Source organism: Rhinopithecus roxellana, chromosome 19 (genome assembly GCF_007565055.1).
Source record: "Rhinopithecus roxellana isolate Shanxi Qingling chromosome 19, ASM756505v1, whole genome shotgun sequence".
NCBI classification, from domain to species: Eukaryota; Metazoa; Chordata; class Mammalia; order Primates; family Cercopithecidae; genus Rhinopithecus; species Rhinopithecus roxellana.
In genome coordinates this window covers 14,187,662-14,202,340 of record NC_044567.1, presented here as the reverse complement: position 1 = coordinate 14,202,340, position 14,679 = coordinate 14,187,662, and the positions used below count along the sequence as shown (strand labels likewise).

General features: G+C 55.3%; 2 protein-coding genes across 4 annotated transcripts; both read left to right on the top strand.

The window, feature by feature from the left end:
• The first annotated feature begins 65 nt into the window (after positions 1 to 65).
• On the top strand, positions 66 to 4,802 carry HSD17B1 (hydroxysteroid 17-beta dehydrogenase 1). 2 transcript variants are annotated; one of them, XM_030922832.1, is made up of 7 exons: positions 66 to 970; positions 2,754 to 2,810; positions 2,898 to 3,065; positions 3,212 to 3,391; positions 3,577 to 3,670; positions 4,017 to 4,194; positions 4,281 to 4,802. In XM_030922832.1, exons 1-7 carry the CDS (start codon positions 586 to 588, stop codon positions 4,524 to 4,526), a joined length of 1,308 nt encoding a protein of 435 aa, XP_030778692.1. In that variant the 5' UTR covers positions 66 to 585; the 3' UTR covers positions 4,527 to 4,802. The 2 variants fall into 2 exon arrangements, with proteins under 2 accessions (XP_030778692.1, XP_030778693.1); XM_030922833.1 differs by having other exon boundaries at positions 2,707 to 2,810.
• A 5,029-nt stretch (positions 4,803 to 9,831) lies between these two features.
• Positions 9,832 to 14,039, top strand: COASY (Coenzyme A synthase). Of its 2 annotated transcripts, XM_010386093.2 has the most exons (10): positions 9,866 to 9,995; positions 10,384 to 11,094; positions 11,737 to 11,951; positions 12,207 to 12,338; positions 12,471 to 12,660; positions 12,745 to 12,809; positions 12,986 to 13,070; positions 13,239 to 13,336; positions 13,428 to 13,574; positions 13,673 to 14,039. In XM_010386093.2, exons 2-10 carry the CDS (start codon positions 10,395 to 10,397, stop codon positions 13,733 to 13,735), a joined length of 1,695 nt encoding a protein of 564 aa, XP_010384395.2. In that variant the 5' UTR covers positions 9,866 to 9,995; positions 10,384 to 10,394; the 3' UTR covers positions 13,736 to 14,039. The 2 variants fall into 2 exon arrangements, with proteins under 2 accessions (XP_030778691.1, XP_010384395.2); XM_030922831.1 differs by having other exon boundaries at positions 9,832 to 11,094.
• Positions 14,040 to 14,679: the final 640 nt, after the last annotated feature.

Sequence of the window (14,679 nt, the reverse complement as noted above, 5' to 3'; positions counted from 1 at the left end):
AGAATGAGAATGTCACTGCTGCCATGATTGGGAGGACTCAAGGCTATAGCATGGCCCTGGGGTGGGACCTGTTCTCCCATCCCTTGCCTCACATCCCTGTTTTTGTTTGTTGTTTTGTTTTGTTTTATTTTAGATGGAGTCTTGCTCTTTGCCCATGCTGGAGTACAATGGCACAATCTTTGCTCACTGCAAACTCTACCTCCTGGTTTCAAGCGATTTTTTTGTCTGAGCCTCCAGGTTAGCTGGGAGCTAACAGTCTTACAGGCTTACACCACCACGCCTGGCTAATTTTTATATTTTTAGTAGAGACGGGGTTTTACCATGTTGACCAGGCTGGTCTTGCTCTCCTGACCTCAAGTGATCCACCTGCCTTCCTGCCTTGGCCTCCCTAAGTACTGGGATTAGAGGAGTGAGCCATAGTGTTGGATCACATCCCTGTTGTTAATACTAACCCTTTGAATGGAGAATGCCTCCTGTTGAAAGAAAACTTTTTTTTTTTTTTTTTAGAGACAGTATCTCTTTGATGCCCAGGCCGAAGTACAGTGTCGCCATCTCGGCTCACTGCAAGCTCCGGCCCCTGGGTTCATGCCATGCTCCTGCCTCAGCCTCCTGAGTAGCTGGGACTACAGACGTGTGCCACCACGCCGGGCTAATTTTTGTATTTTTAGTAGAGACAGGGTTTCACCATATCGGCCAGGCAGGTCTCGAACTCCTGATCTCATCATCAGCCCGCCTCAGCCTCTTAAAAAGAGCTGGGATTACAGGCGTGAGCCACTGCTTCTGGCCAGGAAAATGTCTTTTCAAACAGTGTTTTCCTTAGCTGTCATGCCACAACAGTCACCAACACAGGAGACTTCTGTCACCAAATATTTGGAGGATTTTTCCCACGCGGCAAGCAGTGAAGAGCAGCTGGATGTCCTCAAGTTCAGTTCCAATGTAATCAACCAGAGACGGCATCAGACACCACAGGGTGAGGGCACAGACTCATGAGACTACACCCTCCTTCCCACAGGTCAAAAGTCCTGGTCCCGAGAACTTCTGACTGACTGGCTTCAAGTTGGAGTTCCTGAGACCCCCTTCCCCTCTATGGAGTCAACTCATTTGCTATAGTGACCCAAAAAACACAGGGAAACCCTTATTTACTGCTTTATTGCAGAGGAAAATTTTTTTCTCTCTTCATTTTTTTTTTTGAGACAGGGTCTCACTCTATCACCCAGAGTGAGTACAGTGGCAGGGTCTGGCTCTGTCACCCAGGCTGGAGTGCAGTGTCACGATCTTGGCTCACTACAGCCTTGATCCCCCACCAAGTAGCTGGGACTCCAGGCACACACCACCACACCCAGCTAATTTTAAAATATTTTTTGTAGAGACCAGGTCTCACTCTTGCCCTGGCTGGTCTTGAACTCCTGGGCTCCAGCAATCCCCCTGCCTCAGTTTCCCAAAGTGCTGGGATTACAGGCATGAGCCACTGTGCCCAGCCTTGAATGATATTTTAAAGGTTAGAAATAAATAGCCTGATGAAGAGATACAGACAGGCAGGGTGTGGTGGCTCAAGCCTGTAATTCCAGCACTTTGGGAGGCTGAGACAGCTGGATCACGAGGTCAGGAGATTGAGACCATCCTGGTTAACACGGTGAAATCCCGTCTCTACTAAAAAATACAAAAAACTAGCCGGGCGAGGTGGTGGGCGCCTGTAGTCCCAGCTACTCGGGAGGCTGAGGCAGGAGAATGGCGTAAACCCGGGAGGCGGAGCTTGCAGTGAGCTGAGATCCGGCCACTGCACTCCAGCCCGGGCGACAGAGCGAGACTTCGTCTCAAAAAAAAAAGAGAGATACAGACAGGGTGGTCTGGAAGGGTCCAGAGCAGGAGCTTCTATCTCCGTAGAGTTTGGGTTACGTCACCCTCCGGGCACATGGATGAGCTCTTCACCTTTTGTCAGCCTCCACGTGTTGAGCTCTAAGAAGCTCCCCAAACCCTGTCCTTTGGGTCTTTTATGGAGAACTCCATTGGCTGTCCATGATTGAAGCATGGACAACTGTGATAATGTGACTGGGCAAAAAGGGTCTGATCTAAGCCTAGCAAGGCTGGTCCAGATTCTTTGGGCCTTTGTGCAGCATTCCTTTCTCCAGGGTATGGGGCAAGGACCCACTCTGGAATGAGGATCCTACAACCACAATCAGATTAGAGTTCTGCCTTGGGCAGCTGAAAAGAGGACAGGAGAAGGTCAGAGAGAGGAGAGGCTGTTTTTTGAGGCCTGAGGCGCCCCAACATTACAATGAAAGACTGTAACCATGGTCATGTGAGTTATGAGCTAGGAACCGTGGACAAAACCAACACATATACAATCATCTCCCACCTCCCAGCACCTTTACTTTCACAGCCTCTGCAGCAAACTGTGGTCACTATAATTGCTCCGTGGCACAGAGGCATACCCAGGGGAATCTGCCCAGGGGGCCACTCTGTGCCCATATGGGAACCCACACCTCCCCTCCCTCTGACCAGCAACCAGGACAGTTTGGTGTTCCAAGCAGTGGGCTCATGTCTGTTTTGGCTCAGAACAGGGTGGGGAGATCAGGCCAGGGACCGGCAGGAGGGCTTATCCTTGAGATTGCGTGGGAGACACAACAAGGGGTGGGGGCCCGTCAGCGGGGCGGGGTGAAGCGAAGCAGGTGATATCCAGCCCAGAGCCCCAGCCTGTCCCCACAGTCTCACCATGGCCCGCACCGTGGTGCTCATCACCGGCTGCTCCTCAGGCATCGGCCTGCACTTGGCGGTACGTCTGGCTTCAGACCCATCCCAGAGCTTCAAAGGTACCTAGGGACAGGGAGGGAGAGAAGGGAGGAGCCCCTGGAGGCCAGAAGACAAGTCAGATCTTCCTTCTCTCCCAAAACCTCCAGTATATGCCACATTGAGGGACCTGAAAACACAGGGCCGGCTGTGGGAGGCGGCCCGGGCCTGGGGATGCCCTCTGGGATCCCTAGAGACGTTGCAGCTGGACGTAAGGGACTCAAAATCCGTGGCCGCTGCCCGGGAACGCGTGACCGAGGGCCGTGTGGACGTGCTGGGTGAGCTTCCCAGAAACACATGGGCTCCTAGAAGCTTTCTCCACCCTGCCTTCAACCCAACATGTCCCGAGGCCCAGGGAGCACGAGGGGACAGGCTGTGCTGAGGGTGATGCTGAGGCAGGCTGGTCGGGCCTCTGTCCCTGCAGTGTGTAACGCAGGCCTGGGCCTGCTGGGGCCGCTGGAGGCGGTGGGGGAGGACGCCGTGGCCTCTGTGCTGGACGTGAACGTGGTGGGGACGGTGCGGGTGCTGCAGGCCTTCCTGCCAGACATGAAGCGGCGCGGTTCGGGACGCGTGTTGGTGACCGGGAGCGTGGGAGGATTGATGGGTGAGTGGTAGGTACTGGCCTCCGCAGCTCCAGATTCTTTGTGTGGGGAGCTGAGCCTTGAAGGCAGGCTCCGGTGGGAGGGTGGGGGGTTGGGGGGAGGGGTGCAGTCAGCTTGGAGGGGCACCGCCTTCCCGGGTATGACCCCCTGGCCCCTGGGCCTCAGGAACCTCGTCTCCCCACCTAAGGGCTACCCTTCAATGACGTTTACTGTGCCAGCAAGTTCGCGCTCGAAGGCTTATGCGAGAGTCTGGCGGTTCTGCTGCTGCCCTTTGGGGTCCAGTGAGTCAACACTTCCGCCTCCCCAACCCTCTGAACTCTGACCTAGAGACCCCGAGCACCCCGTCATGCGGGAGCTGCTCTGGGACGATCTCTCTGGCCCTCCCTGCCCGGCTCACATTTGCTGTGTGCCAGGGCTCCCGCGTAGCCTTAGATGGATTTGGGAGGGCTGCTCCAGCAGGAACCCGCGTTTCAAATGTTCTGGTTATCACCAGCGCCCTTTCTGCCTCACTTCGCAGCGCAGCGGTGCGGGGCCCGGGACGTGGTCGGGGCTGGGGCTGGGGTTGGGGCTGGGACTGGTGCCTGGCTAGCGTCTGCCCCCGCCCACTCGTTGCTCTCGGGCCGTCAGCTTGAGCCTGATCGAGTGCGGCCCAGTGCACACCGCCTTCATGGAGAAGGTGTTGGGCAGCCCAGACGAGGTGCTGGACCGCACGGACATCCACACCTTCCACCGCTTCTACCAATACCTCGCCCACAGCAAGCAGGTCTTTCGCGAGGCGGCGCAGACCCCTGAGGAGGTGGTGGAGGTGAGCGCGGGGCTGGACTCCGGGCGCGGGGGCGGTGCGTCCTCCGGCGCGCATTGGTGGCCAGAGCTCTCCTCCCGCTGTCGCAGGTCTTCCTCACCGCTTTGCGCGCCCCGAAGCCGACGCTGCGCTACTTCACCACCGAGCGCTTCTTGCCCCTGCTGCGGATGCGCCTGGACGACCCCAGCGGCTCCAACTACGTTGCCGCCATGCACCGGCACGTGTTCGGCGACGATCCGGCAGAGGCCGAGGCTGGGGCGGGGACTGGGGGCGGGGCCGGGCCCAGTGGGGTGGGGGACCCTGAGCTCGGCGATCCTCCAGCCGCCCCGCATTGAAGTCTTCCTCAGCCGCTGTCTCCCTCGCCCTTCTTTGTCCTCTGGGTCTGTGTGGTCCCTGGGGACGGGGCGACGGTGGTGGCGGCGGCTATGGGTGGCTAAGATAGATCGCGTTAGCCAGTTTTACCTGCGCAGCTAGGCGCGATGGCTGTCGCCTGTAATGCCAGCGCTTTGGGAGACGGAGACAGGAGGATTGCTCAAGCCCTGGAGTTGGAGACCAGCCAGAGCAACATAGTGAGACCCCCATCTCTACAAAAATAAAAAACTTAAAAATCAGCACAGTGGCACCATTCCTTGAGCCCAGGAGTTGGAGGGTGCAGTGAGCATGATGGGGCCACTGCACTCCAGCCTGGGCGACGGAGTGAGACCCGTCATCTGCAGGAGGAGTTAGGTGGGACTTGGGTTGGAGTAGAGTCAGGTTATGACCTGGACCCCATTAGCCATGAGACCTCAGGCAACTTCCTTGCTTTCTCTGAGTCTTTCTTTTCTTTCTTTCTTTTTTTTTCCCCTGAGACAGAGTTTTGCTCTTGTTGCCCAGGCTGGTGTGCAATGGGGCGATCTCGGCTCACCACAATCTCTGCTTCCCGGGTTCAAGTGATTCTCCTGCCTCAGCTGGGATTACAGGCATGCACCACCATGCCCAGCTAATTTTGTATTTTCAGTGGAGATGGGGTTTCTCCATGTTGGTCTCAAACTTTTGACCTTAAGTGATCCGCCTGCCTCAGCCTCTCAAAGTGCTGGGCATACAGGCATAAGCCACCCCATCCGGCCCTCTGAGTCTTTCTCATCTGTAAAATGGGTATAATAATGCCTATCTAATGGGTTTTAGTAATGGTGGAGATAATGCCTGGAAGTGCTGGTATAGAGGTCTTAATAGCCAACAAGGACTGTTATTAGAACGAATATAACTACTGTCACATTTTGCAAATGTGTAAAGAAGAAAGAGGGTTAAATGAATCAAAGGGAGACAGCCCCACTCACCCTGCTCTGCCCCAGAAGACTGAGAGATCCCCACCATCTGGGAAGCTGCCTCACCAGGAGTTCCAGCTGGGGCTACTAGACTGGCTACTTTGCTACAATGGCCTGTCGTTCCTGAGCCCAGTGGAGAGTCCCAGCGGGGGCAGGAGTCATTGATAGGGGCAGTAGGGTTGTAGAGAAACTCTCTGAACTTCTGTGGAGGTCTGGTGCGGGAGAGGAGTGAACAGGTAAGAGGCTAGGTGAGGATGCGGCAGAGGAAGGGGGCAGGAGTGCCCCAGGAGGGAGCGGTACTGATGGAGGGATTCAGCTGGGTCTGTGAGGGAGGGAAGGGTGAGGGGGATGGCCCTTAGGAGTGGGCAGGGACATGACCACAGAAAATCTGGGAAGTGGAAACAGACAGGAACCTGCTGGAGTTCTTGGAGCTTTGTGTGGGGCACCGGGGGAAGGGGGCAGGCTCTCCACCCTGACCTGCCCCCACCTCCGGATGAGAGTCTTCTCTGCCTGTTGGATGATGTGCCGCCCCTGCTCTTGGAGGAAGAGGCCTCCCAGCCACCCTCTCCTGCCAGTCTCCTTGCCCTGCTGACCCGGACAGATCTGCTATCGCTGCAGCATCCAGGAAGGCCACAGGAAGGGGGGCCAGGTGGCATGGGTTTCTGAGGCCTGAGATCTGCTCTGAGTCCCGCTCTCACTAACCCCCTTTGCCCCTCTGTGACAGTGTTGTGGTACGTATGTGTGCATGTGTGTACCTGTGTGGTGTGGCTCACCAGGTCACCCCTGGGGGTGGGATAATACGAGGTAAAGTGTGACCCCCCTCTTCCATACATTCATACTTTTTTTTCAAACTTGTGAATATTCACATTGGTTTTTTTTTCTTTTTTTTTTTTTTTTTTTGAGACGGAGTCTCGCTCTTCACACAGGCTGGTGTGCAGTGGCACAATCTCCACTCACTGCAAGCACTGCCTCCTGGGTTCACGTCATTCTCCTGCCTCAGCCTCCCGAGTAGCTGAGACTACAGGTGCCCGCCACCACGCCCGGCTAATTTTTTTTGTATTTTTAGTAGAGATGGAGTTTCACTGTGTTAGCCAGGATGGGCTCGATCTCCTGACCTCATGATCCACCTGCCTCGGCCTCCCAAAGTGCTGGGATTACAGGCATGAGCCACCATGCCCGGCCACACATTGTTAATAATTTTGTGCGTCCCATGACTTCGAATAGAGCACTTAGATGCCGATGACCCCCCACCAAAGAAACCCCACTGTCTCCCACAGACTCCAGGTCTGTATCTCCAACTGCCTACTCAATACAACACCTGATGCAATGAACTTAATGTGTCCAAACCCCAATTCCAGATTTCCAATCTTCCTACTGGCTCCTTCCCCAGTCTTCTCTACTTTACTATGTGACCACTCCTTTTTCCCCAATACTCATTTTAAAAACCCTGGAGTAGTCCTTGCCTCCAGTCTCTCTCACCTTTCAACCAATTCATCAGCAAATACTGACAGCTCTAGCTTTACTCATCAAACTATATTCCGAAATCACCCTATTCCAGATTGCACGGTGTCCTCTCTCCCTTGAATTACAGCTGTAGCCTCCTAACTAGTTTTCTTGATTCCACTCTTGCCCATCAGCAGTAAAATTACCACAGTGCATTTAAAATGATCTTTTAAAAATGGTAGGGCTGGGCGTGATGGCTCATGCCTATAATTGCAGCACTTTGTGAGGCTGAGGTGGATATTATTGCTTGAGGTCAGGAGTTTGAGACCAACCAGGTGAAACCCTGTATCTACTAAAAATACAAAAATTAGCCAGGCATGGTGGTGGGTGCCTGTAATCGCAGCTGCTCCAGAGGCTGACAAAGGAGAATCGCTTGAATTAGGGAGGTTGAGGCTGCAGTGAGCCAAGATTGGGACACTGCACTTCAGCCTGGGCAACAGAGACTTTGTCTCAAATAAATAAAAATTGGCTGGGCGTGGTGGCTCACGCCTATAATCCCAGCACTTTGGGAGGCTGAGGTGGGTGGATCACCCGAGGTCAGGAGTTCAAGACCAGCCTGGCCAACATGGCGAAACTCTGTTTCTACTAAAAACCCAAAAGTTAGACAGGTGTGGTGGCACGTGCCTGTAATCCCAGCTACTCAGGCGGCTGAGGCAGGAGAATTGCTTGAACCTGGGAGGCGTAGGCTGCAGTGAGTGGTGATTGTGCCATTGCACTCTAGCCTGGGCAAGAAGAGTGAAACTCCACCTCAGAATAATAATAAAATGAAAAAAATTAAAATAAAAAAGGGAGCCTGGGCAACAAAACGAGACCCGTTCTCTACAAAAAAATAAAAAAATTATTTGGATGTGGTGACATATATCTGTAGTCCCAGCTACTTGGGAGGCTGAGGTGGGACGACTGTTCGAGCCCAGGAGGTTGAGGCCACAGTAAATTGTGGGCACACCCACTGCACTCCAGCCTGGGCAATAGAGGGAGACCCTGTCTCAAAAAAGAAAGAAAGAGGCCGGGTGTAGTGGCTACGCCTGTAATCCCAGCACTTTGGGAGCCCAAGGCTGGTGAATCACTTGAGGGCAGGAGTTCGAGACCAGCCTGGCCAACATGGAGAAACCCCGTCTCTATAAAATATACAAAACTTAGCTGGGCATGGTAGTTTGTGCCTGCAATTCCAGCTACTCGGGAGGCTGAGGCAGGAGAATCGCTTGAACCCGGGAGACGGGGGTTGCAGTGAGCTGAGATTTCTCCACTGCACTCCAGCATGGGTAAAAAAAGTGAGACTCGGCTGGGAACAGTGGCTCACGCCTGTAATCCCAGCACTTTGGGAGGCTGAGGCGGCCAGATCACGAGGTCAGGAGATGGAGACCATCCTGGCTAACACAGTGAAACCTCGTCTCTACTTAAAATACAAAAAAAAATTAGCCAGGTGTGGTGGCGAGCGCCTGTAGTCCCAGCTACTCCGGAGGCTGAGGCAGGAGAATGGCGTGAACCTGGGAAGCGGGGCTTGTAGTGAGCCTAGATCGTGCCACTGCACTCCAGCCTGGACAACAGAGCAAGACTCCGTCTCAAAAAAAAAAAAAAAAAAAAAGAAAAGAAAAAAAAAGAAAGAAGAAAGAAAAAAAAAGTCTGGGCCGGGCGCGGTGCTCAAGCCTGTAATCTCAGCATTTTGGGAGGCCGAGACGGGCGGATCACTAGGTCAGGAGATCGAGACCATCCTGGCTAACACGGTGAAACCCCGTCTCTACTAAAAAATACAAAAAACTAGCCAGCAGAGGTAGCGGGCGCCTGTAGTCCCAGCTACTCGGGAGGCTGAGGCAGGAGAATGGCGTAAACCCGGGAGGCGGAGCTTGCAGTGAGCTGAGATCCCGCCACTGCGCTCCAGCCTGGGCGACAGAGTAAGACTCTGTCTCAAAAAAAAAAAAAAAAAAAAAGTCTGTTCCTGTGTTTGCTCAGAACACCTATGGCTTCCCATTTCAGTAAAATCCAAGTGTCTTAGCTCGTTTTGTGCTGGCTAAATCAGAAAACCAGACTGGAAAATGTGTAAAGAATCAAAGTTTATTTTGCTCACAGTTTCACAGTTTTTTTTTTTTTTGAGACGGAGTCTTGCTCTGTCACCCAGGCTGGAGTGCAGTGGCCGGATCTCAGCTCACTGCAAGCTCCGCCTCCCGGGTTCACGCCATTCTCCTGCCTCAGCCTCCCGAGTAGCTGGGACTACAGGCGCCCGCCACCTCGCCCGGCTAGTTTTTTGTATTTTTTTTAGTAGAGACGGGGTTTCACCGTGTTAGCCAGGATGGTCTCGATCTCCTGACCTCGTGATCCGCCCGTCTCGGCCTCCCAAAGTGCTGGGATTACAGGCTTGAGCCACCGCGCCCGGCCTGTTTCACAGTTTTAGGGGCTGGAAAGTGCAAGAACGTCATGCAGTATCTAGCAAAGGGCTGTCCCAGGATGGAAGGGCAGAAGGTGGAAGCAAACCAGAGACAGGAAATTGGGCCTGTCGAGTAGCCTCCCACGTGAGGATCCTCGGACTGAGAGGGTACGAGGAAGGCTGACACAGCGCAACCCTGTGATCCCCACCTCCGTCCCTGGAACGTAGGAAATCTGGGTGTTAGTTCTGGCTTTGCGATGCCTCTTGGGTGACCTGGCTGAAGCTAATCTCTCCTCATTAGGCCAGAAGGGAATCTGTGAAATAGGATTTGAATCCTGCCTTGACTTTCTCCACCGGGTCCCGGCGGGTATCATATCGCTACTAACGCTTCACCCACTTCCAGAGCTTTCGCGATCGGCCCCGCCCCATCAGCAGGACGCGTCCCAAGCCACTAGAAGTCTCGCGAGAATCCCGTGATGAAGCGAAGTCGAGAGGTTTGACCGTCCTCATTTTCCGTAGTTCCGAGTTGCGGTTTCTGTTAGTGTTTCCGAGTTGCGGTTTCTGTTAGTGTTTCCGGGTTGCCGCCAGGGAATCCTCCGCGGTGGTGCAAGTGGAACTAAAGCCTTGAGGTTTCAGTGAGTAGGGGACCGACGTGAGCTTGAGCGTCCCCCTTTAGCGTCCCTCTTCGATTCCTTGAAGACTCTGGTGCAGCTTAGCAAGAGGGCCCAGGATTTTTGGATCCCCAGCCCTGTGACAAGGGTTCCTGTACAGTTTCCCCCTCCCAGGATTTCGACTCAGTTCAGCGAAGTCACCGCCCCGTCTGGGAAATGAGGACACCAAGGCTTAGAGCACAGCCCCGAGGCGCCGTCTGCCAGGCCCCATCCCCTCCCCCGCCCCTCTCGATCAGCATTGAAACCCCGTCCCTGCTCCAGGTCTCCTCTGGGGTGCAAGGCCCCGTGCAGGCCTCTACCTCGGCCGCAGGCCCTTCCGTCACCGTCGCTTCGTCTCCCTGACTGTCTGCAGGCCTGGGCAGCATGGCCGTATTCCGGTCGGGTCTCCTGGTGCTGACGACGCCGCTGGCCTCCCTGGCCCCTCGCCTGGCCCCCATCCTGACGTCGGCGGCCCGGCTGGTGAATCACACACTCTATGTACACCTGCAGCCGGGCATGAGCCTGGAGGACCCGGCTCAGCCCCCGTCCAGCCCCGTGCAGGCCACGTTTGAGGTTCTTGATTTCATCACGCACCTCTATGCTGGCGCCGACGTCCACAGGCACCTGGACGTCAGAATCCTACTGACCAATATCCGAACCAAGAGCACCTTTCTCCCTCCCCTGCCCACCTCAGTCCAGAATCTCGCCCACCCGCCAGAAGTCGTGTTGACAGATTTCCAGACCCTGGATGGAAGCCAGTACAACCCGGTCAAGGAGCAGCTAGTGCGATACGCCACCAGCTGTTACAGCTGTTGTCCGCGACTGGCCTCGGTGCTGCTATACCCCGATTATGGGATAGGAGAGGTGCCCATGGAGTCCCTGGATGTCCCCTTACCCTCCACGATCAGGCCAGCTTCCCCCGTGGCCAGGTCTCCAAAGCAGCCGGTGCGTGGCTACTACCGTGGTGCTGTCGGTGGCACGTTTGACCGCCTGCACAACGCCCACAAGGTGTTGCTCAGTATCGCTTGCATCCTGGCCCAGGAGCAGCTTGTGGTGGGAGTAGCAGACAAAGATCTGTTGAAGAGTGAGTGAGAGGGACCCTGGACTAGGGCAGTGGAGGATCCCCAGATCTCCCCATCCCAGACCCTTATGCCGAGATCAAGGAAGGGTAGGGCCATTCATTACTTCCCAGCCTTCCCAAATGTCTCAGTGGTTGACACTCAGTTGGTGCCAAGGACATTTTGTCAAATGAACAGCTTTCTCAGCATGTGGTCCAATCACCACTCAATCAGAATACCCCAAATGTGAAGCAAAGGGATCTGCACTTTAGCAAGTTTTCCAGGTGATACCCCCTAATGAGACACTGGGAATGAATGGGTGAGTGAGCTGCAGGTAGCAGTGCCACAGACAGGAGGAGGAAACTCAAGCATGGCATGGGTCTTGGAATTTTCCATCTGCCTCTGATGCCCTCTGGCACTGCTCATTCTCTGGAGTGGTTTCCTGGTGGCTTATTTTCTGGACACATGCCAGCCCTTGGAGTGACTATTGTGCTTGCCAGTTTGTTCACCTTCATGCTCCCCTCACCGTCACCATAGGCCTTACCAGCAGAACCCTTTCTGCCACCCCCCTCTGGAGATACTGTACTTAGGGACACTTTTCCCCAAACTGGCCCATACTCTCCTTCCCAGTAAAAAGATCTCACTGTTCTTCTGGGCTCCTTCTCTAGGCAAGTTGCTCCCTGAGCTGCTCCAACCTTATACAGAACGCGTGGAACATCTGAGTGAGTTCCTGGTGGACATCAAGCCTTCCTTGACTTTTGATGTCATTCCCCTGCTGGACCCCTATGGGCCCGCTGGCTCTGACCCCTCCCTGGAGTTCCTGGTGGTCAGCGAGGAGACCTATCGTGGAGGCATGGCCGTCAATCGCTTCCGCCTTGAGAATGTAACCCCTGAGGGAGACTGGCAGGCGGAGTGGATGGGGGACGGGGAAGGCCATTTTGAGGGGGCCGTTGGAAGTACCATGGCCCCAGAGGAGAGAAGGGGCTTAGGGTGGTGGGAAGAAGCAAGGAGGAACTGGTTCTCAGTTTGCCCGCTGAGTTGGAGGAGGAACCTGGGGAGGATAGAGGGGCAGGTTGGATGTCAGGGTCTTCCTCTCACTCTCTCCTTCCCTCTTTTCACCCTTTCCTCTTTACCCCAGGACCTGGAGGAGCTTGCCTTGTACCAGATCCAGCTGCTGAAGGACGTCAAACATACAGAGAATGAAGAGGACAAAGTCAGCTCCTCCAGCTTCCGCCAGCGAATGCTGGGAAACCTGCTTCGGCCTCCATATGTAAGCTTCTCTCCCTCCTTCCCTCCTGCTTGGGTGTGCTGGCAATGCTGAAGAGTAGAAGCTGAGGGGCTCAGCCCCAGGCATGAGGCTGAGGGCCCCAGTAACTGTGGGTTCCCTTTCACCTACCCCTAGGAAAGGCCAGAGCTCCCAACGTGTCTCTATGTAATTGGGCTGACTGGCATCAGTGGCTCTGGGAAGAGCTCAATAGCTCAGCGGCTGAAGGGCCTGGGGGCATTTGTCATTGACAGTGACCACCTGGGTCATCGGGCCTATGCCCCAGGTGGCCCTGCCTACCAGCCTGTGGTGGAGGCCTTTGGAACAGGTAATAACTGGGGAAGGCTGGAAGTGGCCTGGAGTGAGGAGCTAGCCAGGCCTCTGTGCTCAGTTGTCTATCTCTGTTGTCCAGATATTCTCCATAAAGATGGCATCATCAACAGGAAGGTCCTAGGCAGCCGGGTGTTTGGGAACAAGGTAAACAACAGTTTCCTAAGGGCTCCTAAGCCGCTACTAGACCCAGGGGTCAGGGTCTGGTGGACCTCTCTGGTCTGGCCCAGAATGCCGATTCCACTGATCTGTTCCCAACACCACCTTGCTCGGGCTGGCGTCTTCTAGAGAAGGTAACCTCTGCCCTCTGTTCCCCTCCCCAGAAGCAACTGAAGATGCTCACGGACATTATGTGGCCAATTATCGCAAAGCTGGCCCGAGAGGAGATGGATCGGGCTGTGACTGAGGGTGAGTGGGAGGGAGGATGGGAGCAGCCAAGGGGACAGTTAAGCTGATTCTTCCCCCAAGAGCTTCCCTGCCCCATGTGGGACTGTCTGCTCACCCTGGGACTGTGTTGCGTGTGCTTTGCCTGGGAGAGCGTTGGCACTGCTGGCGGTGACTGGGCTCTCCCCACAGGAAAGCGTGTGTGCGTGATTGATGCGGCTGTGCTGCTTGAAGCCGGCTGGCAGAACCTGGTCCATGAGGTGTGGACTGTTGTCATCCCTGAGACTGAGGTATCTCAGCCCCACCCCCCACACCATCCCTACTGCAGATCCTATCCTGTGAGCTGGAATTCTTTCTGACAAATGTCTCGTCTGTGCCCAGGCTGTAAGACGCATTGTGGAGAGGGATGGCCTGAGTGAAGCTGCAGCTCAAAGCCGGCTGCAGAGCCAGATGAGCGGGCAGCAGCTTGTGGAACAGAGCCACGTGGTGCTCAGCACCTTGTGGGAGCCGCATATCACCCAACGCCAGGTTGGTGGCCAGGGCAAGCCCGGGTTGTGGGGAAGGAGTCTCCAGTGGATGCTGCCTGACCCTGCCCTCTTCCTCCCAACATTCTGGCCTGTCTGAAGGTGGAGAAAGCCTGGGCCCTCCTGCAGAAGCGCATTCCCAAGTCTCATCAGGCCCTTGACTGAAAAGTTCTCAGTGGGGCCAGACTGGCCCCTGGAGCTGACAAGCGACCCCGTGGTGAGGAGAAATGGGGGCCTTGATGTGCATACTGGTTCAGGCCCAGAGGTCCAAGCTATGCTGTGCAGGACATGGCCAGGCCTGGTGGACTCAGGAAGCCTACCCAACACTGGTATTTGGCCAACACTGAGGATGTGGTTCATGGAGGAGCAGGCCCCTCCCCACTCTTGCCCATGGGTGACTTACCCACAGCTGACAAGGGCCAGCGCAAATACTGGAACCTATAACAGAATTAAAGGTGAATGTTCCCAGGTGTTGCCTGGATGGTGTCTGCTTCCTGCTCCAATGCCTCTAGGTATCTTTGAGATCCTTAAGCCACAAGTGCAGGGCCCAGGCCTGAGCTGGAAGCCTGGGCAATGCAGTAGTTAAGAGGATGGCCGGATGGCCTTTAGGCGAGCCAGAGGCGAGCCTTGGCCCTCCCAATGACCAGCTGTGTGCTTCTGAGTAAGGTGTAGACTTTCTAGGTACTGCTGTGTTTTTTTGTTTTTGTTTTTTTAATCTGAGAGGCCGCATAACCTAGCTAGCGGGTTCTTTGCAAGGGTTCATTCCACATGCATCCTGCCAGACACTGGGCTAGGTGTTGGAAGATCAGCCTTCCGCGCGCCAGGCGGGGCCTCTGCTGTCACAGAGCTTGCAGCCTGGTGGGGTCGGACAGGGTGGCTGCGGAGCTTCTCTGCCCGGCTCCTGACACACCGGCCAGCAGTGCAGGTCCGGGCAGCGCGGGGAGGGCGCCCGCAGGGTAACGTGGGGAGCCGGCCGGCCGGACAGTGCACGTGCACACACCACCTGCGGCGGTGTGCTGACAAGCCAATTGCGGGGACTCCATCTTACAAAACGCGCTTCATGTCGCCGCCATTCCAATGCCTAAACCAGGGAGGGCAGGCACGGCGGG

Bases quoted from the DNA above. Each gene is read 5' to 3' on its own strand.
- HSD17B1 (XM_030922832.1), top strand. From the start codon at position 586: ATGCCATGCTCCTGCCTCAGCCTCCTGAGTAGCTGGGACTACAGACGT. The intron at 971-2,753 runs GTGAGGGCACAG...GCTGCTCCTCAG, and splicing joins ACGGCATCAGACACCACAGG to GCATCGGCCTGCACTTGGCG. The intron at 4,195-4,280 runs GTGAGCGCGGGG...CCGCTGTCGCAG, and splicing joins CCCCTGAGGAGGTGGTGGAG to GTCTTCCTCACCGCTTTGCG.
- COASY (XM_030922831.1), top strand. From the start codon at position 10,395: ATGGCCGTATTCCGGTCGGGTCTCCTGGTGCTGACGACGCCGCTGGCC. The intron at 11,095-11,736 runs GTGAGTGAGAGG...CTCCTTCTCTAG, and splicing joins AGACAAAGATCTGTTGAAGA to GCAAGTTGCTCCCTGAGCTG. The intron at 13,337-13,427 runs GTATCTCAGCCC...GTCTGTGCCCAG, and splicing joins TTGTCATCCCTGAGACTGAG to GCTGTAAGACGCATTGTGGA.